The sequence below is a fragment of the Curcuma longa genome, chromosome 10 (genome assembly GCF_044706935.1).
Source record: "Curcuma longa cultivar G26 ecotype Majalengka, Jawa Barat chromosome 10, ITB_CL_G26_1.1, whole genome shotgun sequence".
In the NCBI taxonomy this organism is placed as follows: domain Eukaryota; kingdom Viridiplantae; phylum Streptophyta; class Magnoliopsida; order Zingiberales; family Zingiberaceae; genus Curcuma; species Curcuma longa.
In genome coordinates, this window is record NC_133870.1 from 9847987 (window position 1) to 9874599 (window position 26613).

The 26613-nt window shown below is 39.1% G+C and overlaps 3 protein-coding genes, 1 long non-coding RNA gene and 1 other non-coding gene across 8 annotated transcripts; 2 read left to right on the forward strand and 3 right to left on the reverse strand.

Annotated features, from left to right (window-relative positions):
- The first annotated feature begins 1007 nt into the window (after positions 1-1007).
- Positions 1008-8590, forward strand: LOC141835900 (AT-hook motif nuclear-localized protein 10-like). 4 transcript variants are annotated; one of them, XM_074723299.1, is made up of 7 exons: positions 1008-1112; positions 1670-1779; positions 1880-2295; positions 3639-3691; positions 6299-6430; positions 6949-7110; positions 8061-8590. In XM_074723299.1, the coding sequence occupies exons 3-7, from the start codon at positions 1914-1916 to the stop codon at positions 8298-8300; spliced, it is 969 nt and encodes a 322-aa protein (XP_074579400.1). In that variant the 5' UTR covers positions 1008-1112; positions 1670-1779; positions 1880-1913; the 3' UTR covers positions 8301-8590. The 4 variants fall into 4 exon arrangements, with proteins under 4 accessions (XP_074579400.1, XP_074579397.1, XP_074579399.1 ...); XM_074723296.1 differs by having other exon boundaries at positions 1670-2295; XM_074723298.1 differs by having other exon boundaries at positions 1016-1112; positions 1771-2295.
- A 102-nt stretch (positions 8591-8692) lies between these two features.
- Positions 8693-9745, reverse strand: LOC141835901 (uncharacterized). The gene is made up of 2 exons (XM_074723300.1): positions 9251-9745; positions 8693-9105 (listed from the first exon to the last, which is right to left on the reverse strand). The coding sequence occupies exons 1-2, from the start codon at positions 9652-9654 to the stop codon at positions 8781-8783; spliced, it is 729 nt and encodes a 242-aa protein (XP_074579401.1). The 5' UTR covers positions 9655-9745; the 3' UTR covers positions 8693-8780.
- A 1694-nt stretch (positions 9746-11439) lies between these two features.
- LOC141836649 (pentatricopeptide repeat-containing protein At2g03880, mitochondrial-like) lies at positions 11440-13326 on the reverse strand. Its single transcript, XM_074724157.1, has one exon. The coding sequence runs from the start codon at positions 13324-13326 to the stop codon at positions 11440-11442; it is 1887 nt and encodes a 628-aa protein (XP_074580258.1).
- A 4441-nt stretch (positions 13327-17767) lies between these two features.
- On the reverse strand, positions 17768-20103 carry LOC141835675 (uncharacterized). Its single transcript, XR_012602406.1, has 3 exons — positions 19905-20103; positions 19733-19830; positions 17768-17969 (listed from the first exon to the last, which is right to left on the reverse strand). It is a non-coding gene; the product is annotated as an uncharacterized LOC141835675 (long non-coding RNA).
- Positions 20104-26186: 6083 nt separating this feature from the next.
- TRNAF-GAA (transfer RNA phenylalanine (anticodon GAA)) lies at positions 26187-26259 on the forward strand. Its single transcript has one exon. It is a non-coding gene; the product is annotated as a tRNA-Phe (tRNA).
- Positions 26260-26613: the final 354 nt, after the last annotated feature.

The following is a 26613-nucleotide window of genomic DNA, read 5'->3' on the forward strand; positions in this document are numbered from 1 at the left end:
TATCTATTGTCACCTGTCTATGTTCTCAAAATATATCTCTACCACCCTTCCACTTGTCCATCCATCCGACCAAGTTTCTCTCCTTCGGGCTCAATTCAAATCCGATCACAATTATGTAATCCCATCCTTGGGTATGAGGACCTAACGTGGAGTCCTGTGTTGGGTTGGATCAATGTGACCAAGCTTCTTACCTTGGGGCTCAATTCAAATTCGATCATAATTATGTAATCCCATCCTTGGGTATGAGGATCTAATGTGATTGTATTCAAATACGGAGTTAAGGGGAGATGATAGCGATGATCATCATCTAATTTTTAAATATAAGAGATGTATAAATATAAAAATGAGAGACGAATAAGGAGTTAATGACCCAATGTAATTATTATGCGACAATTAACAAACCCTAATTGATACTTTTAAAAAGTCTAAAATTTCGCGAGCACAATTAAGGGAGGAGGAAGACGACAAAACAAGAAAAAAAATATTATTATATATATATATTTAACAAAATATATTTTAAATTATTCACTTACTTTTTACGTCAGCATTAAGATTTTAGAAAAAACTAATTAATTACCGGACCCATTTATTAAATTAAACAAATTTAGCATCTGAGCAGCGGAAACATTTATTTCGGAACTTGCACCCGTCGTACTCCTCGGCATCCTCGAGATTCGCGCTCACGAATCTCAACGCAAAAGTCCGTTGAAGCCAAAGTAATCATGGGCGTGTTAGGGCCCACACTCGGTCATTGAATACTAATTATGGCCTGTTTATTCAACTTGGCGTTTAAGAAATTAAGTTTTATTTTTTTCTTTAAAATGCTTTTTTTTTCTGGAGCAGGAGTATTTATCCATCCAACAAAAATTAAATATAAAAATAAACAAATAAAATCAATATTCATTTTTCTCTACTTTCTATTTTCCACTAAAAGGGCGGTTTCAAAATTAAAAGAGAGAAAAAACTTACTTTTTGAAAATTATTAAAAAAGTAATTTTTGAGAATGGAGTAGGAGAAATATTAGGGCAGGATTTTGCCCTCTTTTAGTTGCCTCATCTGGTCTGATGTGAGTAGTTGTCTCGGAGAGGATTTGGAGCGCGTCCACGAATTAGGTTTTTCTATTTACTTCTGTTTATTTCCTTTTTTTTTTTCCTTCGCGGAGCAGTAGTTTTTTCGTCGCACTTTCGCTAATTTTCCGTATTTCTCGGCATTTCCCCCTCAAAATTCATAAAGTTCTGGTTTTTAGGGGAAAACTCCGTGAAAAAATGGAACTTTGGTGATTAATTTGTTTTTCTTTTGTGTGGTTGAGGAATTTCTGCGGTTTAGACATACTTGAGGTTTGTTTTTCTTTTTCTTTTCTTTTCTTTTTCTTTTTCTTACTGTTTCTCGCATCAGGTCTGAGCGGATAGAATTATTTTAACTTTGTTGGTCTTTGCACTTTATTTTGCACTGTTTCTTGTGGCTTGATCTTCCGGTTGCTACTACTTACGCCGCTTTTATGGTTCTTGTATGTTACTGATGTGAAGATTGGACTTCGGTGCTTAGGGTTTTTGAGGGTACTTGAGTTAGTACTTGCATCTGTGACTTTGAGCTGGCCCGAGTAGTTTCTTGTGGTAAAAATTCAAACTTTCGACTGATCTCTCTCCTTGGTTGCTGGATGTTATTTCAGTAGTGAACTTTTTGGAGCATGTGGAAACGTCTTAAAAATTAGATCTTTGGCTACGCGCACGAGTCTGGGGCGTGTTCTCACTCGGTTCTGTACTTCCTCAGGAGTCTTTGGTTAGTAGGATTTTGGTTTGACCTTCTAATATTGTTCGAGCTTCGTCATCTTTCCCATGGAAGTGAGATCAGAGCCAGGAATTATGCCGTTCAATTCCAGTGTACAGAAAAGCCCGGTGCAAACCCAATCGCCGATGCAGAGTATGCGATTGGTTTATTCGCCGGATGGCACGGCGTTGTACAAGCCAATTACTACTACCGCCAACACCTCGCCTACTGCGCCTGCACCTGTTCCTACTCCTGCTCCAGCTCCTGCACCTGCTTCTGTTCCTGCTGCTTCCACTTACCAAGGCGGAGGCGGGGGGAGCAGTGGGAGTCTTGATGTTCCCTATTCAGGGTTGCCATCACAAGGCTTGAATATCAACACTGGGGAGCCGCTGAAGCGGAAACGAGGGCGACCGAGAAAGTACGCACCTGATGGCACCATGGCTCTTGCTTTAACTCCTTCACCCACTGGAGCAACAGTGAAGCGCCGACCTTACAACTCTAAAAAGAAGCAGCAGTTGGCCGCTCTAGGTAACCCCCGTTGTATATTTATATTTCATATCTTCTATCCATAGATCTGATTAATGTTTGATCCACTAGGATTCCAATGATGCACCATAGGAACTGATTTGAGTAGTAATTCTAATGCTGCATTTGCTTCATAAAAAAAATATTTTTCTAATGTGAAATATAATCTCAAATTGGAAGGAAAATTATATAAAAATGTGTTCGCCAATTGCCATCACCCTTTTGATTTTTCTAAAATATAAAATACTATATATATATATATATATATATATATATATATATATATATAATATTCACAATGGCTGATGCATTTCTATCCAAAAAAAAAGAGGAAAAACTATTGGTTTGTATGTTAATTGCTCCTATATTTTTTGAAAATTTATCCCAAGCATGTTTTCACAATATTCAATCTGGGTGTTTATATAGATTGAAATAGCCAAATAGGAGGGGAAGCAGGAAAGTAATGAAATTTCCAATTTCTCTTTACTTGGAAAGAAGAGGAGAGGAGGAAGGTACTTTTTTTTTTTCTTTCTCCATTTTATTTCACACAAATCAGACGAAAATGGAGGTAAAGGAAGTTTGAGTCTCTAACAAATACAGCACAAGTAGCATTAATCTCTTCTTTCCAGTTCCGTCCAAGTAAACAGGATGGGTCAAAGTGAGTGGAAGGAAGATAATTATTTTTTCCTCACTACTTTCTTTTTCTCCTACTTCCTCTTTAAGGAAGCACAATATATACAGTAATTTGGAAAATAAAAGGTATTCCAGAGCAGCACAAAACCTTGATATTGGAGTACTTGTTGGATACCTAACTGATTGCAGAATATTTTCTAAATATGGTTGGAATGAAGTGATCTCCTGCAAATGAGTAAACAATGCTGATTGAATTTGGTGATGTCTCAAGTTTCTGGTGGATCTGACGGTCTTATTGTCATACATCTTAATGTAATTAGTCGCATATTTATTTTTAAATGTTTGCTTTGATGATATAATGCAGTAGTTGCTTACAAAATCTAATACATTGTAGTAGTATGCAATTTAAGTGAGATTGTGCATCAGCTATAGAAGTTTTATCATCGCCGAATGTTTTGTTGTTTTAACTAACTAACATTTTAACTGCAACATGCTGAGTGTTGTTCTTAGTAAAACTTCAATTTAGTTAGTTTTATTGAAATTTTTTTTTCTTTGTATCGTATGAACATTAAAATGGATTCACCTTAAAATCTTGAAAGGTTTTAATTTTTATTTGCTAAATAAGTATTTTTGGTTAAGATCTTTTCAATATTTCGGCATATAATTTTTTTTTGTAAATTAAAATAACATAGGGAATTTTATTTCACTTGCAGGATCAGCTGGCATTGGATTTACACCTCATGTTATTACTGTGAAGGCAGGAGAGGTATCTCAATTACATAATTTCCAGGATGAGTAATTTCTTCCAATATTTGTATTGTTTGTTGCCTGTCTGTTATTTTGTCGAATTTGGTCTTCAGTGTGTCCGTCTATGATAACTCGCTTCTGAACGCCACTTGTTTAAATGTCTTTTTTGTTTGCATGCAACATACATAACAATAATCGCTAGCTACGCCTCTAGTTCAGTTCCTTGTTTATCTCAACAGTCGATGCTAAGAGATGAATTTAACTGCAAAACTGCTATTAGTTAACAGGTCTATCTGCTTGTCTCCAACTGGGAACTTCTATGGTCCAATGTTTAGATGTCTTTTTTGTTTGCATGCAACATAGCTAGCTACGCCTCTAGTTCAGTTTCGTGTTTATCTCAACAGTCGATGCTAATTGATGAATTTAACTGCAAAACTGCTATTAGTTAACAGGTCTATCTGCTTGTCTCCCACTGGGAACTTCTATGGTCCAATGTTTAACCTATTGGTGAAACTAGAATTTGTCTTCAACTCTAAAGATGGTCTATTATTTCTTTTTAACTTCTTCTGTTTCCCATTAGAATAGTGGATGAGCTTATTCCATGAAGACTTTAATAGCACATTGAGTATCCATATGAATGTGGCATGTCCAAAATATCTTTGACTATATTTTGTGTGCTTCAGAGATATGCATGTTTTTTGATGCCATACAATGTTTTGCTGCTATGTATTCTTAATTGTTATCAAGAATGCAGACAAGTTATGTTTAGGATTTAATATGGTTCCTAATTATTTTATAGTTTAAGCATGACTTTTTTAATTTGCAATGTTGATTAGTATCAATTAATGCAAAATATGATACTGTTTTTGTTTCTTCTAATTGGCCATCAAAGTTTTAGTAGACAAGTATCCTTGCAACTTGTTTTTGAATTTGTAGCTGTCAAAGTATCAATTAAAATTGGCTAATGTTTTTGAAAAGAAGGGCAGCCTTGCTGTAATGGTAAAGTTGTTGTTGCGTGACCGTGGTCACGGGTTCGAGTCGCAAAAACGGCCTCTTGCAATACAGGGTAAGGTTGTGTACAATAGACTCTTCCTGAGATCCCTACATTGGTGGGAGCTTTGTGCACCGGACTATCTTTTTTTTAGAGGTGGCAAATGCAATTGTGCCTGTCTTTTTGCTTTTGGCCCAATTTAATACAAAATTGGTTGTGCTAAGCTGCTGCTCCTTCGCTCTCAAAGAGGCTTGACATGACCCGATATCAAGTTGAGTTGGCACAGATAGACGTGGGTAAGCTTGGGTAGCGAGCTCAACTTGGTCTGGATTCAAAATGGGTTGGGCACTGATCTCGGTTGAGTCAGGGTTTTTTCTCATGTGCTGAGCATTGCCCAACATTAGGCTTAGTACACTTTTTCACTTCAAATTCCCAAAATTGTCCCTCTTTTTTATATCAGTATTTTACTCTTTGATAAATCAATTTATAAAATTCAAAAATTTTAAAAATATATGAAAACACTAAACATTCTTTATCAATACCTCTCTCCCAAATTCTTTTGAAGTATATTATTCTTGTCTCTCATAACTTGTATCTCAATCCCACAATATCATTACTTCTCATTCTCTAATCTTTTTAACTTTTGTATTTTACATTTCTAATTTTACTCCTGAATTTCTCATATCTTCCTCATTCTTTCATATTTCACTAGTCAACAGGACTATTCGACAGGAGTCTTGGGGTTGAGTCAACGTCATCAATGTGGACACAAGTATATCACGTATGATGTGAGGACGACAAAGGATCATGGTGAATGGAATCTTGGTTAAGGTTGCTTTGAAGTCTTTGGCTTCACCATCACATCGTGATAATTTTCAACCCATGTCTTAGGTTTAATACCAAAGTTGTCAATCAGGGACATGTTCTATTTTTACATATTTTGGATGTACAAATGATATACTATCTGGCTATCCAAGTAGTGGATCTGTGGGGGCAGTATATCTCTTTGATCATGTTCCAAAGTTTGGGGACATATTTTTCAACTGGTTGTTAGGCTTAATATGTCCAAGCCTTTAACTAGTTGTCTAAAACTCCGAAATCCCCACCAGTCTTTCACTATGGGTGTGACAACATATTCCATAGAAAATGGAGTTACACTAGCAACATATTTTCTACACTTGTTCAAGCATGTGGATCGAGCCATCATTCTTGATCTACATATGTATATTTGTATCTATACTAATACACACACACACACACATATTGTTGCCTTTTATTTTAATTCTTTTATTAACCAGGCAAGCCTGAACTGGGCCGAGCATGGTTCAACTTGGCCAGGCTTGTACACGTGCTAAGCCAAGCAAGGATTGAGCCGTCTCGAGTACAACCATTGACACCTCTAATGAAGAGTTTCCTTTACACTTAATACTGCCATAGTTCAATACTCCATTTATGAAAGTTGCTCATGTGTGATTTCTGTTGATTTAATGGATCTGTTATATAGAACAATTTGTGTCTGATTTGTTGATATAGACTATCCTGCTAATTGAGGTTTAGTTTGTATCGCTATAGATATATTTTAACAAGATATTTCTCTAGGCATTGGTCTGCTAACAATATGATATTTGCTTTCAGGATGTCTCGTCAAAAATAATGTCTTTTTCTCAGCATGGTCCTCGTGCTGTTTGCATTCTTTCAGCAAATGGTGCAATCTCTAATGTAACATTACGTCAAGCAGCAACTTCAGGTGGAACTGTAACTTATGAGGTTGGTGATTCAACTGTCAGATGACAGTTTTTTTCGTATTGTTTTACTGTTTTTTCACATTTTCTTCTTGATTTGATAGTATTAAGCATGAACACTGTTCTGGTCATCCTGGCAATTGACTTTTCTGCTGTTTTTAATAATTGCTTCTATGCATGAATAAACTAATCCTTCATAAAGATGAGACTTTTGATGTGTCTTTTGTCCCTTTGGAAGTGAAAGTGAAAATTGTTTTCAACCATCCCCATTCTTCATCCTCCATAGTATATCTTCCAAATCATCAATAAAAATAACATAAATTCTCTTATGTTTACTCTCGAGTCATATACGGCTTAATGTACTTTTCTATAATAGTCACACGAGTATATTTGAGTATCCATAGTAGTTTATGCTTAGTAGGACCATGCTATTATCTTTGAAAAGTGGAGATTTTGTCCTCAGTCTGATGTTTTTAACATAGGTTTTTCTTTACACTTGTTATTGCTCTCTAATATTTTTTTACTTCTATATCTTCCATGCAGGGGCGATTTGAGATATTGTCACTGTCAGGCTCATTTCTGCTTACAGAGAACGGAGGCCAACGAAGTCGTACAGGTGGATTGAGTGTTTCGCTTTCTGGTCCTGATGGCCGTGTGTTGGGTGGTGGAGTGGCTGGAATGTTGACTGCAGCTTCTCCAGTTCAGGTCATCTACATTCTGTCATTTGGTCATTTGCTAGACTAGTATCATGTCAAGCAAGTCTTTGTGTTCTGAGAATCTGGTTTAACACAAATCTCGTAGTTATCGAAGCCGATTTATAGCCAAATGCAGGTAGTTCCCTGAGACAAATAACCCAAAACTTTTGTGTGCTCCTAAATTCTCTTCATTGACAGCTTCTCTAGGATCAAAACTCCAATGTTCTCCTAAAGCTTGTTTGATTAACCTACTGGATTAGAAACCTTGCACCAGTTTGTGAACTTTAACCTGCTGAAGTCTGGATGATGACAATCTCCAGCAATCTTTCGTTGTTTACTGTCACCAGACAATATGGTTGATGCCGTAAGAGATGGATGTTTTCATCCTTATGAAGCTCTCTTATGGCGGTAACTTTCTTGAGGGCGCAGTCTGACTGTTGTACAAGCTAATGCTAACTGTTGACCAGACAATTAACGAGTCCTCTGTCACCTGTGCTCGTCCAGTCTGAGTGTCCGAAAAAAGAAAAAGTATCGTCTCCGTAATTGTGTTCTTTCAACCTTCAAGTAATGTGCCTTTAACATATCAAAATTCAGAGATTTCACATGTCCCGGTTTCTTGTTGGGTATTTATCTAGGCTCGGATAGGTTTATTTATTGTAAATTGAACTTCTTCTTGTTCAATAAGTCACTGAATTTCACTACATTGTTTTCAATAATTTTTTCATTTTCTGAACGTTTAAATAAATATTTCTAATTCCATGTTTATTCGACAAAAGGAGGGGAAAATAAAGGAAAATTCAGACATTTTTTCCCTCAAGGCTTCTTCAAAGCTATGTTTGTCTACATGAATCTTATTCTTTCATTCTTTGAGCTCTATACCTAATAATATCACTCATAATGGTCATAACGAAAACCGAAAAATTTAAACTTGCGACTCTAAATGTTGATGTTTCTCTGCAGGTTGTCGTAGGGAGCTTCATTGCCGACGGGAAGAAACAGCAGAAGCAGAGTACACCCCTTGGAGAACCAATGTCTGCGCCGGAAAAACTTGCACCGATAGGGGGCCTGATGGCTCACAGCCCACCTTCGCGCGGCACCTTGAGTGAATCTTCAGGTGGACCTGGGAGCCCACTCAATCACAGTCCTGCGACATGCAACAATGGCAACCAACAGGGATTGCCTAGTATCCCATGGAAATGAGCTGCTGATCCTTCTTTAGCCCTAGATTTTAGTGATTGCCGAAACAAATTACTGCTGTTGTTCCATCTTGTTGTTGTGTTAGTAGATCCTAGTTGTTTGTTTTTGTTGGTAAACTATTAGAGATTCAGTTGTAGCCTGTTAGATTTCATTAGGTCATGTTTCGTTACTAATCGCGCCGTCTGTTTGTTCTACTAATGCCCGGATAAGTGACTGAACTTCTGTATAAATGTTATCGGTATCGCATATGTATTGATGCTTGACACAATCTAGTTGTGTGTTTTGTTGGTTTAGTCTTCAGTGAGATTTCTAGCTGAACTTCTTTTGTATCACACTTGCACCTCAAATGAACAGGGAGCAAATTAGATCAGCAAATCATTCAGCAATGTTTGGATGAAAAAACTCAGATATAAGATAAAAATATTGATCCCTCAAAACTGTCTCCAATTCATCGCAATTGCAGATGATTTATATAAAGAATGTTCAAGAGCTCACCATGTTGTCAGTTGGGAAAAGATCCTTGAGAGGTACCAAGTAAGCGTTCTTGATGCTATCGTCGAGGTTGGGTTTTTTCATGGAGTTATCAGCACAGCTGATGACAGAAGTAATGCGGCGGCCGCCGCCGCCGCCGTTGTTGTCGTTATCGTCGATTTCGTCGCCACCGTATTGGCTGATAGTGATTCTCGTAATGTGATCGAGTGTGCCGTCGCGGAACACGAGGATGCCTTCGTCCTCCATTTCGCAGTCCTTCATTGGGCGGTAGCATTTCCCGAACACGCGGTCCAGCCTTCTCGACAGCGACATCGTCCTGGAACGCTTGACCAGTTAAAGATTGAGAAAGATGAGTTCTTGTGCAACTCGATCAAAATCATGGATTTGGCTTATTTCATTGAAAAAAAGTTGTAATTTTGCTGGCAGAGGAATCGGGATCGATCTTCGTCTGTGGTCCTCACCTGACATGGAAGAGATTGGGGACGCGGGCGGGGCCGAGGTAGAATTCGAGGGCCAAAAAGAAGGCCTTGTAGGTCATCAGGTGGAGGCCATCGATCCGGGGGTAGGGCAATCGCGGCCGAGGCGGAGCCCCTGAGGCGCGCCGCCTCCTCTTCCCCCCTCCGCCGCCGCGCACCGCCGCCTCCGACAGCGACGCGTACTCCTGCCAGACGACGGCGGCGGCTGACTGCTGTTGCTGTCCTTCCGGCAGCAGCGGCGGCGGGGCGAGGGGGAGGGCGACGAAGCCGAAGGCGGCCATGAGCGGCTCCAATTCGTTGTGGGTCATGATGGGGCGGAACGTGCGGGTGTGCCACAGCGCCAGCTTCTTCGCGACCGTCTCCTCTAACTTCACCGGTTTAGACGCCATGGCCGTCGCCGCCTCCTCTTCCTCAGCCTGTTCCACGGCACAAGAAACCCTCGATTCTTCGGCAATCCGCGTTCCTGCTTCCGGAAGAACGCGAGGTTTTGCGAGGGAGGGAGGGAGAGGAGAAGAGAAAGGGTTTCTATTTAAGAAGGCAACGTAAGAAGACGACACAATTTCATTTTACCCCCGTACAGTTTACAAAATAAAAATCTCTTGACCTTAATGCCCTTCATAGTTTAGTGACAATTTTTATTTAATAAATAATTGGAACGAAAAATTGAATACAAATTAAGTTAAAAGAAAAACCAAAGATCTAAAAATGAGAATATTATTTAACCATTCAAGTTTAAACAACTAGATTAATTAGACCAATTAGATATTATTAAAGTTTATATAATAAGGGTAAAGGTAATAACTTGTATCGTGCAGGGATTAAAATGCAAAAGTTTATAATATTTTTATCAGCCATGTAATGGATAACAAGATGAGTGCGTATATTTGTCCAGATGTCTTATCCTAAGTGGTAAGTAACATATATTTGTCTAGATGTCTTATCTAAGTATGAAGATATATATTATTTGAGGTTTTAGGTTTGAATCCTCTTAGTAACATATAGTTGTTGACTGAGATACTGTTTGGGTCGTTTTGGCGGTGAGGCGGACTTATCCTAAGTGGTAAGTATGGAGTGGTAATGAAGACATGTATTACTTGAGGTTCTCGAAGTGACTTATCCCAAGTGGTAAGGATGGAGACATGTATTACTTGAGGTTCTCAAAATGACTTATCCCAAGTGGTAAGCATGGAGATATGTATTGCCTGAGGTTCCAGGTTTGAGTCTGTTGACTGGGATGCTGTTTCGACACTAGGTTATTATTAATATAGTGGTATCGTGCCTCCAAAAAATCTCTTTTTGTGATGAGGCTGGTTACTATAAAAAATTTATCCAATATAATTTTTTAGTCGAAGTGACTTATCCCAAGAGGTAAGCATGGAGACATGTATTACGGTTCGAGTCTTCTTATCAACATAATGATACCATACCTTCAAAAAATCAAAGTTTACCCAATACAATTTTCATGAGACCACTGGAATGACGAATTCCACCTTTTTGCAAGATTTCTAAGAAAAATAGAATAATAACCTTTTTAACCCCCCGTTCTAACTAACCATGATATTAGTCATCCGAGCGAGACCGTTCTAACTAACCATGATATTAGTCATCCGAGCGAGACCTTGTGAGTTATAGCCTTACCCAACTGGTGTCATTTTGGGAAATGTGGAGAGAAATATGTCACAACTAAGTTTCGAGCAAAGCACGAAAGGAAATCTTGATTTGATGTTCAGCCTGCTGTTTTGACTAAAGATTCTTATCAACATAATGGTACCGTACTTTTAAAAAATCCCTTAGGGGATTTTCTAATATGGAACCGTCTAATATAGAACCGTTTCGACAGTGGGATCGCCGATCACTATAAAAAATTTATCCAATATAATTTTCGACGAAGCCGAGCAATCGACTGTGGGACGGATCACTATAAAAAATTTACCCAATATAATTTTTTAATTTACCTCCTCACAGATAGTCGTGGGACCATTGAAATAACGAATTCCACCTTTTACAGAAAAAAAAAAGAAGTTGATCAATTGATTTCATGGATTTCTAAGAAAAATGGAATAATATCCTATTGCAATTCCAAATCTTTGCTAAAGAACCATCGCAATACTTCTCGTCAGCATTTAGCAATGGAAACCGATACGATACCAAAACAATATCGTTCCAATTTGTTATTACCAATAATCTCCACAAGAACAAGATCCATCCTTGAAGCGATGAAACCGAACGGGGTCCCTGATTATAATGGTCATGCTCTCTGACTTAGCAACTAGCTTTGCGAAGCCATGGCAGTCACCACAAATCCTCAAGTTCTTCATTATCCTGATCGGCTTGGCTCCTGTGGAGTTCATCACTCCGAACGCAATCGCTAGCTTCTCGCTGTGATACCGAAGTGATTCTTCCTTCTGCTCTTCTCCTACATCATGCAACACAAAATCTGTGTCAGGAATGTATCCCATTGCAGTTATTCTCGTCAGCAGTTTGCTTAGCTCCTTCTTGATGCCGTCGGCTTGCGGGTGCGACATGTCTCCTGCAACGAAGACATGGATTTGCTTGCCGAGTTCGAGCCAACTGCGACCTGGTTCTTTCGTCACTCGACGGTCTCTCATGGACCTCCGCACCCGTTCTGCTTCAGTCCATTGGTGAGAATCTGCATAGATGTTCGACAGAAGTATGTGTGCCCCTTCATCCTCGGGTTCCAATCTTAAGACCTGCTTAGCTGCATATTCTGCTAAATTTGCATCCTTGTGCACTCTGCAAGCTCCAAGAAGTGTCCTCCAGATGACGATATCGGGTTCGAAACTCATGTCGGCGATGAACTTCATCGCATCCTCCAGCTTCCCAGCTCTTCCAAGTAGATCGACCATGCAACCGTAATGCTCGCTCCCTGGCTCTATGCCCAAAAGCTGCCTCATTGAGCTGAAATAGTGCCAGCCATCTTCCAGAAGACCAGCATGGCTGCAGGCGAAGAGAACACCAAGAAGGGTGATGTGGTTGGGTTTAGGGCCCAACACCTTCATTGACTCGAAAAGCTTCAAGGCATCAGTGCTTCTTCCGTTCTGTGCCAAGCCTGAGATCATGGTGCTCCATGAGATCACATCCCTTTCCGGCATTCGGTCGAACAACACATCTGCTTCCTCGAGATCCCCACACTTGCAGTACATATCTAGTAGCGCGTTGTTAAGAATCAAATCAGGGTTGTACTTGAGCACATGGACGTGGAGTTGCCTCCCCATCTCGAGCAGAACCATCCCTGTGCAAGCTCTCAAAGCACTGGTTAACGTGCTTTGGTTGGCAAAGAACCCGGCTTTCTTCATCTGGGTGAAGAGGATGATGGCCATATATCCATCTCCACCCTGCGCGAAGCCCCCGATGACGGAATTCCAAACCACCAAATCGCGAGTCGCCATCTCGTTAAAAATCCGGTATCCGTAGTCCATGTCCAAGAATTTTGAGCAGACGTCGATCAGCGAGCTTCTCACGAAGACGTCCGACTCCAAACCATGCTTCACTATACAGCCATGCATCGACCGGAGAGATGCCGAAGTCGGACAAGCTCTGAGAACCGATGAGAATGTGTACATATTAGGCGCGATTCCTTCTCTTTGCATCGATACCAGAAGCCTCAGAGCTTCTTCATCCTGCTCGAGGTTAGTCAGCGCCGAGATCATAGTAGTCCAAGACACCACATTTCTAACAGGCATCGCGTCGAACACCTTCCGCGCCTCGTCCACGAGGCCGAACCGGACGTACATGCCCATCAGAGAGTTGGAGAGGAACAGCTCCGGAGCGCGTCCGCCAGAGGAGAGATGGCGATGCAAGAGCCGGCCTTGCTCGACGGCGCCGTGCCGGACGCAGAGTTTGATGAGGTTGGAGTAGGAGATGGAGTCGGCGACAAGGCCGAGGACGTCGAGCGAGACCACGGCGGCGATGGCCTCGGAGAAGGCGCCGTGCCGGCATAATCCGGCGAAGGTTTGGAGCAAGGGGTGGGGAGAGGGCGGGCTCGAGTGCGGAACCGCGAGGTAGCGAGCTCGAGGCACGCACTTGGCGAAGGCTCTCATGCGACTGTGACCAAGGCGGGAGGATAACCAACAGGCCGGAGGTGTCCCTTATAATTGATGGGCCTTTAAATGGGCCTGTAAACTATAGGCCCAAGTTTGCCTAGGTTAAATGATGCCCTCTATAAATAGCTATGATCCTGACCTTTTCTAGCCAAGCCTTCAGTTCTTCCTCCTGGTCCGCTATGGCGCCGTTCTTGGCTTCTTCCTCTTTTGGCTTTTTTGTTTTCCGTCGCAACGATCTCTTTAATTGACGGTGGTCGAAGCGGCTGCGTCGCCGATGCGTTTCTGTCGTCGGTTCCTCCGTCGACGACCGGGTCCTGCAATCGCCAGAGGTAATCTCACGGATCGCATGGCCGAGCGAGTGATAGAACTTCTTTGATCGATAATCGTAGTTTGATTATTGAAGCTGGTTGCAGCGGCGACGTCGCCGATCCGCTTCTGTCGTCGGTTCCTCCGCCGACGATCGAGTCCTGCAATCAGCCAAAGGTAATCTCACGGATCGCATGACCGAGCGGGTGATAGCACTTCTTCGATCTCGCTCTTGTAGCTGATCCGATAATTATAATTTCTGTCTCTATTCGATCTGGTTTCTCTTTCCTCTTTCTTTGTTTCCTTTCGTTCATCGAACATTTTGTTCTGGGTGGATCTGAAGTTTTAGATTGGCAAATGTCGATTATTTTTTTGGTTGAGCGTTTCCGTGCATTAGTCAGGTAACAGCCGGAGAAATCCATTGGCTGGTACAGTTACGTGCTCGGGAAATCGACGGCGCTCTTCGTTACACGCCTAGTTTTGAACTTGATGGCCTTGCGTGTTCCATTGGGGCTCTAAATCGATCGTATTTTATTTACCTTTTTGATTTTAGACCTTTGCGAAAAAAATGTTTTTTTCTAAACGAGGTAACAGTATGAAATATATTTTCGTCGGATTTTTGTTGGAATTTATTGATCTTGTTGCGCAACTGTAACTGGATTTTGAAAAGACAAAAATCTTGTGTATCATTTCAAACCAAATGGAGTTTTAAATTCTTTATTTTTCTAAACCGAATGATGTTGATGTTATTTAAATTATTAAAATAATTTTTATATTTAATATCGAGGTAAATTTAATTTTGAGTGAGAAGAGGGAGATGGAAGTTGTATACATTTAAAATTAAAGAAATAATGAAATCGAAGCTACTATTGACGGGAGAGATATAATGATCATTTTCAAAATATGATTTGTGATTTGAGAAATAATTTTTCTTATTTATATGTGCTCGTTGATAAATCTTCGAATATATATGGGTTAAAATGGGCATTTGAAGATTGTATTTAATTATATTTTCGTAATGTAATTTATAACACAAGATATTTGGAATTTTAAATCAAAAGTATTTAATTAAAAATATAATATGTTTTGATAATTTCTTTGAAAAATTATAAGTCTATTTGAATAAAATTTAGTTATGTAATAGTTATATTTTGATAATAAAAAAATATATATAGGGCATCTCTATTGGTGAAAACTATAAAAGAGTTCAACTCATTTATCCATTATCAAAAAATCTCCTAACAATTACATCAAATGCATAAATTATAATAATATATAAAGATAAACATCTATATAAAATTTTTCAACTATTATCTCTTGTATAAAAAGTCATCTAGTATCATTTCACTAGTATCATTGTTATTTTTTTCAATTGAAATTCTTTAATGTTTTGTCAATCTCTGTGGTTGATTTGTTCCATTTTATCACTTTTTCTAAATTTGGATTTGTCCTTTTTGGCTGTCTTTTTCCTATCGTATGAATGTGGATTTCATAGTGATCTACATCGATACTCGCATATGAATTTAATGTGGAAGTGTGTCCCTGATTCATCTCATTAGTATAATTGTTATTTTTTGCTATCGAAATTCTTGAATATTTTGTCAATCTTCGTAAGGGTTGATTTGTTCCATTTTTGTCACTTTCTCTAAATTTGGATTTGCCTTTCTTCGTTGTTTTTTTCCCTATTGGATGAATGCAGATTTCATAGTGATTCACATTGATACTCATATATGAATTTGATGTGAAGTGTGCCCTTGATTTAGATGTCTTTGCCTTTTTACTAAAGTGATTACTAACTAGTTATGGAACATATTTTTCATACTCTTTGAAAATTCTCTAAGCATGCATATATTTGAGGTCCTTGAATAGTTGTTGAGTTTGTATATGTTCAGTTCATTGTCTAACACATTCTTATCACTTCAAATGCTTTGACGATGAGTATAAAAATTATTGTAGTTTGTAGAAAATTTATTTACTATCAACACGAACTTATAGTAATGTGATTTTAACCGCTTTCAAATTCTCAATGCAGTTTCAATAGGCCAATGCTTATTTTAATAATCAGTGATACATCTTAAAAAAGTTTGATCTTTTTTGTTATTACAAATGATAGTAATTTATGATTTCTCAAAGATCATGTCTTATTCATTTCAAATTATTTATCATTTCTGGTTCATTTCAACATTAGCCTTTCTTGATTAATTTGAAGAAATGACTGATGATTGAGTAAAAAAAAATACATAGAGATGATATTCCAAATTAACTGATTATTCTTGGCGTGGATATATACCAAATGGTGGAGCTGGGGTGGCAATATTCAGATTCATGGAAAAATTCTGAAACTTTAATCATTTAATTTGGGAAATTTGGAGGGTATCGAATATATGAATGAGTATTTTTGAAAGATGTGTTTTCAAAAGATTAGTAAAAGAAGCATTGAAATTTCATCCATCTCGATGAAAGGAAAAAAAAAAGAGTAGAGAGAGATGGAGGAATGAAAATGGAGATATGAAGATGCATGTATTTATAGGCGTTTTTTTTTAAAAAATAATTAATCGTAGAACAACGGTTACTTTTTCAAAATTTATCATTCAATTTCTGGTATAAATTGAATTTTTATTGGGAATGGTATAAATCTAATTTTTATTAGTGTTTTAAAAATGGATCTGTCATTTCAATGACTGTTTAGAGTGGATCCCATAGATACGGAAAAAAAGTAAATTCAAATACATAAATAAAACGTCCATGGTGAGATGAATGACACATTGTGATTGTGAGTTCAAAATAAAAAAATTAAGATATTAGTATTTCCACTTGATGGGGCCAATATTAAAGATAAGTAGATAAGCATATGAAAAAAAAATGATAATCCCAGTAGCCACATCTCTAGGGGTGGTCTCTAGGGGTGGTCGGTCCGGTCCCACGGAAGTTTCCCACCGACCACCAGGGTAAATCGGGAAGCACATACGGCGGTCAATCCAGATGCCCAACATCCTTTGATTGCGTTCCCCATTTGGAGGAAAATTCCTGCAAATACGCCGTAGCTAGGGATCGAACCATGAGTCCCTGAGTTACAACCCGGATGTCCTACCGTTGCACCATTGCCCCGGGGACAGATAAACATATGAAAGAATGGTGCAAAGAAGTTCCATGATCTTGTTTAATAATTTTAATATCCAACGAGAGTTATTTGTAGAGCTGTCAAACGGACAAACCCATGGCGGGGCGGGCTAACCCATGACGAGCCCATCATATGGCGGGGCGGGGCGGGCTAACCCACCAATTTGGCGGGTTAGGAAATCTCCAACCCAACCCAACTCAAGGCGGGCCGCGGGTTAGGCGGGCCAACCCGCGGGCCTATTAAAAAATAAAAAAATATTAAAAATATTAAAAATTTTAAGTTTGAAGTATAATTTAATTGATTAAGTTGAAAGTTTTAAGTTTGAATTATAATTTTTAAGCTTAAATTGTATTTTAAATAGATGAAACCCACTAATTCATTAAGTTTTATACTTTAATTTTAAAATTTAAAATAAATAAATAAACTTTCTCAACCCGCGGGCCAACCCAAGCCCGCCGCGGGCCAACCCACGCGGGTCGTGGGCCTAGGCGGGCCAACCCACTTCAACCCATCTTAAAATGGGTTGATAAAATTTCAACCCAACCCGCCTAAATTTCTTGGCGGGGCGGGCCAACCCGGCGGGCCTAACCCAACTTGACGGCTATAGTTATTTGTTAGGGAAATGTTCATTTTTCTCTCTAAAGTTTACCTCATTTCTCAAAATGTCACCTGTTACTCGGAGTTATTGGGGATTGTAAGCTTTAAAGTGGATCAAATATGATTTGTTTGTGCAATGTAATTATTTGGATAAACTTGAAAAATGAATTATTAAATAAATATCGATGTCACGTTCTGGGAGGTCGTCCGAAAAATTTCGACAGCATCTCCCCTATAACAATGACCTTCCCTAAATACATACAAAGATACACAGTCACATGCAGCTAGAATAAGGATTACACGTCCAATGAACATCACAGATACACATATAAATGCAAGATAAGGTCTACACGGCCACAGTTACTAACTAATGCATGAAATGTCAAATCTGCAACAACATATAGAAAAGTCCATGTAGCGAAAACATCGTAAATCTGAATCAACATTCGACAAAACGAATAACCACAAAATACAAATCCAACACAACTACAGTCCATGTCCACACTACAAGTCCACAATGGAATACTACTATAACCATACCAACAAATGACAAACTGCTTATGTGAGATAGAACCAGCCGACTGAATCTTCAAGCTCCAAATAACCTATCTACTACCTAGGGAGAAAACAAAGTAACCCAGGATCTAGGTAGTGAGCATTAGATACTCAGCGAGTATATGAAGTAGTGCATGTAAAGATAATCAGAAGATATAACAATGATATACAAGCCAAAATAACCATGTATAGAAGAATAAAATAGCATATACATGGTAGCAGGTATCAACAGAGTATCATGTATCAAGGTAACCGAACATGGTATATCAACTGATACAATAAAAGAAGAACATATTGTACAATAGGTATAGAATCATAGCATGTAATCATGTATGAAATGTCACGCAGTGCAACAATCATAGCAACCAAGTGCAACAGTCACAACCATATGAATAAAATAAATTATGTAATAATCCTACCAACAAATGCATGTAATATGCATCAACCATCGCAATCAAATGCAAGTCACTGTCTGCACTCTACACTCCCCAGTCACTCCTCTGCAGTGAACTGAGGGGTCAGACAGGACATACTGCATGTCACTCCAACAACTGACCACTAACAATAAGTGGGGAGTGACAGTGTAGCAGGAGGGCAATATAGTCAGTCCTGGTCGCACCCAACTATAGTGCAACCTCTTACCCATGTGTCACCACAATACGGTGTCAGGTAAGAGCCAACAACAACAACACCTACAACTATTTATGGATGTATGATGATCATCCCAACATGTAATAATTAAAGTTAATTAGCATGTTCAACAGGAGTCAACATGAGTCAACAGGAATCGACATAGGTCAATAATACAACAGTTAATCCATCAGAGATCATATAGACATGTATCAGACAACGAATCATACAGGTATCAACAAGATAGATGATATAGTTAACAAGAGTATCAACATGGTATCAACAGATCATCATAGGGTCAAATAGCAAGTATCAAGCAATGACCATCAAAGTATCAACTAGGCAACTATCTCAAGCAGCATGAGTGGCAACAGGATGAATAAAATAACAACAAGACATGCATGGAAAAATGAACTTGTATTGACCAAGTACAGGGTACCCACCTGATTTCGACGATCGTCGATAACTAGAACCCCTCAGAAAAATATACTCTAAGTGTAATAGGACCAGTCAAATCAAGGTCCTGCAATAAACAACAACACCACACTTACTACAATGATACTGTATCAAATTACAGTATTAAATTCTATAATTTAATCCCACTCAATCCAATTAAACCAACCTAGGGTTTGATTAATCTAACCAACCTAACAATAGCTAGTTAACAAGTCAACATTCCATTGACCAACCTCAACCAACCTAATCCGATACTCAAACAACCGGATTCCCTTATCTTCCAACCTCCACACTTAGGTTAACAGATCCATTCCAGTAACCAAAATCAACATTAATAATCCAAATGAGTTCTCTAATAACAACAACACTTACACAATCCTAACAACTTCTCCCTAACTCCACAAACTCCCTCAACAAATCTCCTCATGAAACCAAACACCTCAAATCCAATCAAACAGTATCATGCCCAGCTTCACACGAACAGTACACTTGCATCAACCAACAACATCATCCACAAATTCATTGCTCATTCCTAATAATCAATTAGAATCAACAAGATTCTTACCTCAGATTGGATTAAATCCCTAATGGATTCTTCTTCTTCCTTGCAACCAAAAACCCAAAGACAACTCCGATCAACTCACATCAACACGCTGTGGGGAAGAAATCGATCCAAAATCAACCACCAAATCCATTGTTCAACAAAGCCAATCAGATTAGAACCAAGAAGAAACTTACCTTAATCAACCGTGCCCTAGATCCCCGGTCTCTTTCCCCTCTTCTTCTTCTTGCTTGAGACCGAAACCCAAAGGCAACCCCCAATTCAAGATCCAACTCTGTAAATCCAGAAAACCATGGATCTAAACTCTAAAACAATGCACAACCTGAAATCCAAACCAAAATCCCTTACCGATCTTCTTTTCCTCCGGTTCACCGCCGTCGCTAGAGCTGCCTCAACATCCCGATTCAAGCCCCCTTCCGGCGAGAAACGATCTCCACGGCTAAATCTTTGGATAGCTGGCGTTCCTCCTTCGTTTTGGCACCGACGGTGGAGAATCGCAATTGTGCTTGCGTTGGAGACGAAGGAGCCGCAGCTAAGGATGCGCGCGCTCGGGATGAGCAGAAGAAGGCAGCTCGTGATTGGGAATCAACAGTACCTCTTATAATCAGCGTTAACGGGTCAAGTTTGAAAATCCAATAACCCATTAGCCCAATAACCCCTTTAACCCTTTATCAACCTTAATTAACTTATAAAATAGGTTAGGGTTTAATTAAACTCATTCACCTTTTAAATTTAGACTAATTAAATCCCTCATTAGTCTCCTTTAAACTCACTATTAAGTTTAATTATATTTTATAATTAAACCTTAATTTTTGATATTTTACAATCGAAGTTCTCGACATTGGCATCCACTTTCCCTTGCTACTTTCCTTGTAGCTAGGAACACCGTCAATGTAAGTGGCACTGCTTAAGTCAAGTCGTTTGCAATGGTGGTCTTGCATGATGTCGTAAAAGGTGCCAAAGCCTTCTTCTTTCATCTTCCACATCAATTTGCTACTTTTCTTTAAACCTATCAAATGGATCAATCTACGATAGGATGATCAATCCGTCATAAATTTAACATATAGTAGAATAGGCCAGGAGTAGGCTGGCTCATCAATTTTACAGGTTGAAAATTTTCTAACACAATTCAAGGAGATTGCGGATTAGACGGGTCAATCTATAAGTCTATCAAAAAATAAAAAATTTTAAAAATTTTAAATTTGCATTATAGTTTAAATGGATGAAATTAAATTTTTAATTTTAAATTCAATTTAAACAGGCCAAGCCTATTAGTTCATTAAATTTTACTTTAATTGTATATTTTAAAATAAATAAATAAATTTTCTCAATCTGCGAATCAACTCAAATCCATCGTGGAATAATCCACACATATCGCGAGCCTAAAAAAGTTAATCCATTTGAATCATTTTAAAATTAATTAATAAAATTTTAATACAATTTACTTAAATTATTTGACGGCATGCTAATCTGATGGATCAACTTAAATTGAGGGTTCTACTTTTCTCCCTGAATAGTGTACACTAATTGACATTAAAAAAAAGGACTTTTATAAAGTTAAAGCAGCAATTTAAAGCAATGACAAGATTTAATTATTGATACAAAAGGCACAGAGACGTCTGAGACCCAGTTAATCCTACAACTTACACAATATGCGAACAGATAGTTGCTTTGGTTCATCGATCACCATGACTTCTACCTTCTCCTTCCTCGTGCTGGGAATTGCGTGCATCACCAACACAGTTCATGGCGAACCTTTTACTGATGGTAAGCAGAGGTTGCTGCAACAATCCAAGGCCGTTTGTTTGTTTGTTTTTCTGTTTAGTGTTTCTGTCTACGTTTGCAGGGTTCATGAGCATCGACTGTGGCATCAGCAGCGACGCCGCTTACAATGACTCAATTACAAACATTCCTTACGTATCCGATGACCAGTTCATTGTTCCAGTTGAGAAGAGCGTCTGAACAAGTTATCGAATCTTCGTCGGAGCGGACGTGAAACAGGAAGAGGGGTCTGGCGCGCTGCTAGCTTCTGGACTTGGGAACACAACAAACACGAGTAGGAAGGCCAGAGGAGTGTCTCGGTGCGACCACTCCGATGCTCAAGTTAAGAACAGCGGGAGAAGGAAGAATATGAACAGTAAAAAACTTGAGCGTGGAAAAGAGTAGAAGAAGAGGAAAAACCTTCTTCTGCTGCCGAAGAGGGAGTGGTCGTTTTAAGGAGAGATGAGCGTGTACACCTGTCACGTCATCATTTAAGGAATATCTTATCAAGATTAATGAAGTGTCAGGAACAATCGAGTTCCCTGTCCCATCGTCGGTAAGTAGCCATCTTGTCATAGCCCACGAGGATGTCAAAGGGATGGCGGTAATAAATGGGGGTATGGACTTATCAGAAGTCATGATGGGATATGCCGAGGCACTGTAGGGCGCTTTATCGATTGGGCTTGGTAAGAGGTCTGCACGGCGAGGGCAGTGGTCGCCTGGCGATTCGGGCACTGAATGCCTCCATTCAGCGCTACAGCCGAATGAGAGCGTAACCGAATGGAAGTGTGGATGAATGGACGATTCAGCTACTGAGCGGACCGAGTGGGTGATTCGGCCACTGCGCGGACCGAGTGGGTGATTCGGCCACTGCGCGGATCGAATGGGTGAGTGATTCGGTTCCATGCGATTCGGCAACTTATTCGCTCCGAGCCGCATGGGTATCAGTCGATGGCTTTTTTAAGCGAGCAGAGAGAGAAGGGACTTGGTCAATCAAGTCTGTGGTGTGGTTGACTGGGCCTTTGGGCGAGACCAAGATCAGACTCGAGTCAAACTAGGGGATCTCTTGGATTATCCCCGTAACATTCATAAACACAGTGGTGAAAGCCAACATCTCCGCGAGCTTCTTCTCCTCCTCCCTCGCGAGGCAGTTGTCTACTCTTCGGAGCTTTCCTGGCGGCTCTCGCAGTTGCTATTTGCTGAACGTGACGCAGCTGGGTCAGAAATATCTGGTGAGGGCGATCTTCATGTACGGGAACTACGACGGCCGGAACCGAGCTAGCGTCGGGAACCGTTGCGGTTTGATATCTACTTGGATTACAACCTTTGGAAGACCGTGAAGCTCACCGGTGCAGCTGAGGTTCACCGGCCGGAGGCCATTTTTGTGGCTTCAGCTCCAACACAGGGATGAATGGGATCCCTCGAGGTGTTGTGAGTATCACCAACCAATATTACATGTTTTCATGTTTAGCTAAAGAAGAAACTGACAGTCAAACTTCGGTGTCGATCTTTAGAAATTTGACAGGCAACGACCTTAATGGATCATGAGTTCCTGATTCTCTGCTTCAAAAGTCACAAAATGGATCCCTGATACTGATGTATGTATTCCCTAACGTTCTTTTGATGTGATCATTCTCAATATCCAATTATATGAATTTCTCTTTGTTAGTCTCGAAGGCAATCCAAATCTAGTTTGCACCAAGGGAACTTCATGCGATCCGACAACCGACATTAGAAAGGCAAAGAAGATTCCAACTCTCACCATTGTGACAGTAGTTTGTGTTCTTCTTCCGGTCGTGCTACTACTCGTGGCCTTATACATCCGACTAAGAATCAAAGCAAAGGGTAAAACTATGCTTCTTTGGAGTTACTGACGTTTAATTGTCTGCTACATTTCAGCCTATGTAACTGAAATGTTTTGATTGTGATGTTTAAATGGAAAAGGGTTGGCAAATAATCATCAAAGTCAGCTTTTGCAACTTGAGAATCGAACATTCACATCCCAGGAATTGATCACAATAACCAATAACTTTCAAAGAGTTATCGGCAAGGGTGGATCCGGCCGGAGTTGTATATCACGGTTTAACAGAGCCGGCTTTAGGCTTAGGCCATTAAGGCCTATGCCTAGGGTCCCAATTTTATTGGGACCTAATTTTTAATATATTAATTATTATATATATATATATATATATATAGTTTGAGAGAATAAAAAATTATTAAAATATTTTTATTGGATTTTGTAAAGATTTGACATGGTCATTGGATTTTATAGAGATTTGGCATGGTCATTGAATTTCGTAAATATTTTGACATGATTCCAATATATTTAATATTTCTCAATTCTCAAAATTTTAATTTATTAGTTTCTTTATATTCTTCTTCTTCCTTCCTTATTAACCTAATAACATATTTGTCCAACTTCAAACAGTTTACTCATTTGATAGCTTAATTAGCAGAAAGAATTTTTTCAAAATTAAAATTAATAAAGTCTTATTTACGTTAAACTATATCTCAAGTTAGCAATGTCATCAATTGAAAAAAAATTATTATTAAATTTGAATATAAAAATTTAATTAATGATTTTGCATCTCAAAAAATTAAAAAATTTAATTTTATATAAAAAATTTATTTTTAAAATTAATATTTTAATTTATTTTAAAAAAAATTAGACCTATCATTGTCGATCTCAAGTCCGAATAAAAAACAGATGAGAATTTTTTTTTTTAAATAATAACAATCATTAAAAAAAAATCGCCTAGGACCTCTAGGAGGTTTGAGCCGCGCCTGCACGGTTACATGGAGGACGGTACTCAAGTTGCAGTCAAGAAACTTTCCCAGAAATCATCACAGGGAACTAACGAGTTTATAGCCGAGGTACCTAATCCAATCGTACGTCTTCAGCATAAAACCATCACAAGAATCTGGTTTCTATGGTTGGCTACTGCATGGAAGGGGATTATCAGACACTTATCTATAAGTACATTGTTAGATCCAATGGAATCCATATATATCTCTATAACGGTACGATATTATCCACTTGAGCCCACGCCCTCATGGTTTTATTTTTGGACTTTACCTAAAAGATCTCGTACCAATGAGATATTTTCCATCTTATAACTCCAGAATCTTTTCCATATATTTCCAACGTGGGACTTTGATTGTTATCCCAACAATCTATCTCTCAAACAAAGGACCATTGGGAGCCCCTCTTTAACGGTCTCAATATATCTCTTATTGGTACAGATCCTAATGGACCCGCTCCCAACGGACCCCTTAATAGGAGCTCCCACCACATGAACCCGCTCTGATACCACTGTTAGATCCAGATGGAATTCATATATATCTCCACAACAGTACGATATTGTCCACTTTGGACCTGCCCCCTTAACGGTCCCAACGAACCCCTTATTAGTACGGATCTCAACGGATCCGCTCCCTTAACGGTCCCAACGGACCCCTTATTGGTACGGATCCCAACGGATCCGCCCCCTTAACGGTTCCAATGGGCCCCTTAATAGGAGCTCCCACCACATGAACCCACTCTGATACCACTGTTAGATCCCGATGGAATCTATATATATCTCAACAACGGTACAATATTGTCCACTCTGGACCCACGTCCTCATGGTTTTATTTTTAGATATTACCCAAAAGGCCTCGTACCAATGAGATATTTTCCATCTTATAACCTCAATATCTTTTCCATATATTTTCAATATGGGACTTTGATTGTTATCCCAATATACATGGCCCAAGGAACCCTACAAAAAAAATGATAATCCCAGTAGCCACATCTCTGGGGGTGGTCGGCCCGGTCCCACGGAAGTTTCCCACCGACCACCAGGGTAAATCGGGAAGCGCATACGGCGGCCAATCCAGATGCCCAGCATCCTTTGATTGCGTTCCCCATTTGGAGGAAAATTCCTACAAATACGCCGTAGCTGGGGATCGAACTGCAGGTCCCTGAGTTACAACCCGGATGTCCTACCGTTGCACCATTGCTCCGGGGACCCCAAGGAACCCTACAAGATCACATTAGAGGTTGCAATGACTTGGTAATCTTAGTGCATGGCCCAAGCAAAGCTTACCATTGTTGTAACTATTTTCTATAGGTAAAATTCACAGTGCTATTGCTTTCGACTGGGGGAAACGCCTCCAGATTGCAATTGAAGCTGCGCAAGGTTTGGCAGATTCGACACAACACTCATTTGTCATCTTGCAAAATCTTTCTTCGACCTGTTTCTTTTTCTTGGTTAAAAATGCAGGAAAGCTGTCGATTTAGCGTTTAGATGCACTAGTCGTATTCTACAGGAGAGGCCAAGCATGGGCAATGTCATAACTGATCTGAGGGAGAGCTTGCAGTTGCAGAGCATCAGTTTCAGGGGCAATGAGAATCTCCAGATGGGTAGTAGTGATGAAGTGAGCCAAATTAAAATAGTGCACAGGAGATAGAGCAATTGGCATCTTCCTGCCCATCAGCAAGATGAGGCTTGTCGATCGATATCATCGTCTTTGATTGTCATAATGAAGTTAATTTGCTGGGTGTTTTCAGTTTGTAATTGTTCAACTTTGATCGTGAACGAGTAGTGTTTGAAGGTAGAGATGATATTTATTGCTCATTGCGAAATCATCCCTCCCTAGGCAATTGAATCATTTGTCAAATAATTCATCTTATTTGGGAGAGTACACTAATAAATGAAGCCAATATAGGTAAATTAAATTGACTTTTGGAGAGGAAAATACCACAAACAATTTACTAGTTCATTTACTATTTAATAATTAGCTTTAGACCAAGAGTTGTTAGTATTAAATTTTCTTTCTGAATATTATAATACATAGAAATTATTAAATATTGCACATTTCACCTTAGCGGGGATAGCTCAGTTGGGAGAGCGTCAGACTGAAGATTTGAAGGTCGCGTGTTCGATCCACGCTCACCGCATAATTATTTTTTAAAGTTTGGACTTTAGCACGCATCATAAAGATGTGTTAATTATTTCAAAAATGATAAAACCTTGAAGTTCCATGCAAAAAAGTTCCATGATCTTTGCCGAAATACTTCAGTGTTTGGTTCCATACAAAGTCGGTCCTTGTTGTACAAGGGCTCTGGGTGAAATTATAATTTTTAAGCCTGACACAGTAGCATATTTAATTTTTAGAGTTTGATAAATTATGATTTTCAATCAATAAGAGTTCCAAGATAAAAAATTTTTATACGAAATAATACTCTCCAAGCAACTAAAGTTCTAAGATAAAAAAAAAGAATAATTTCTCCTATTTAAAACGATAACGATAC

Coding starts and splice junctions, on each gene's coding strand:
- LOC141836649 (XM_074724157.1), bottom strand. CDS start 13,326: ATGAGAGCCTTCGCCAAGTGCGTGCCTCGAGCTCGCTACCTCGCGGTT.
- LOC141835900 (XM_074723296.1), top strand. CDS start 1,836: ATGGAAGTGAGATCAGAGCCAGGAATTATGCCGTTCAATTCCAGTGTA. Junction 2,296..3,638: donor GCAGCAGTTGGCCGCTCTAG/GTAACCCCCGTT, acceptor TTTCACTTGCAG/GATCAGCTGGCATTGGATTT. Junction 7,111..8,060: donor CTGCAGCTTCTCCAGTTCAG/GTCATCTACATT, acceptor GTTTCTCTGCAG/GTTGTCGTAGGGAGCTTCAT.
- LOC141835901 (XM_074723300.1), bottom strand. CDS start 9,654: ATGGCGTCTAAACCGGTGAAGTTAGAGGAGACGGTCGCGAAGAAGCTG. Junction 9,106..9,250: donor CCCAATCTCTTCCATGTCAG/GTGAGGACCACA, acceptor CAAGCGTTCCAG/GACGATGTCGCTGTCGAGAA.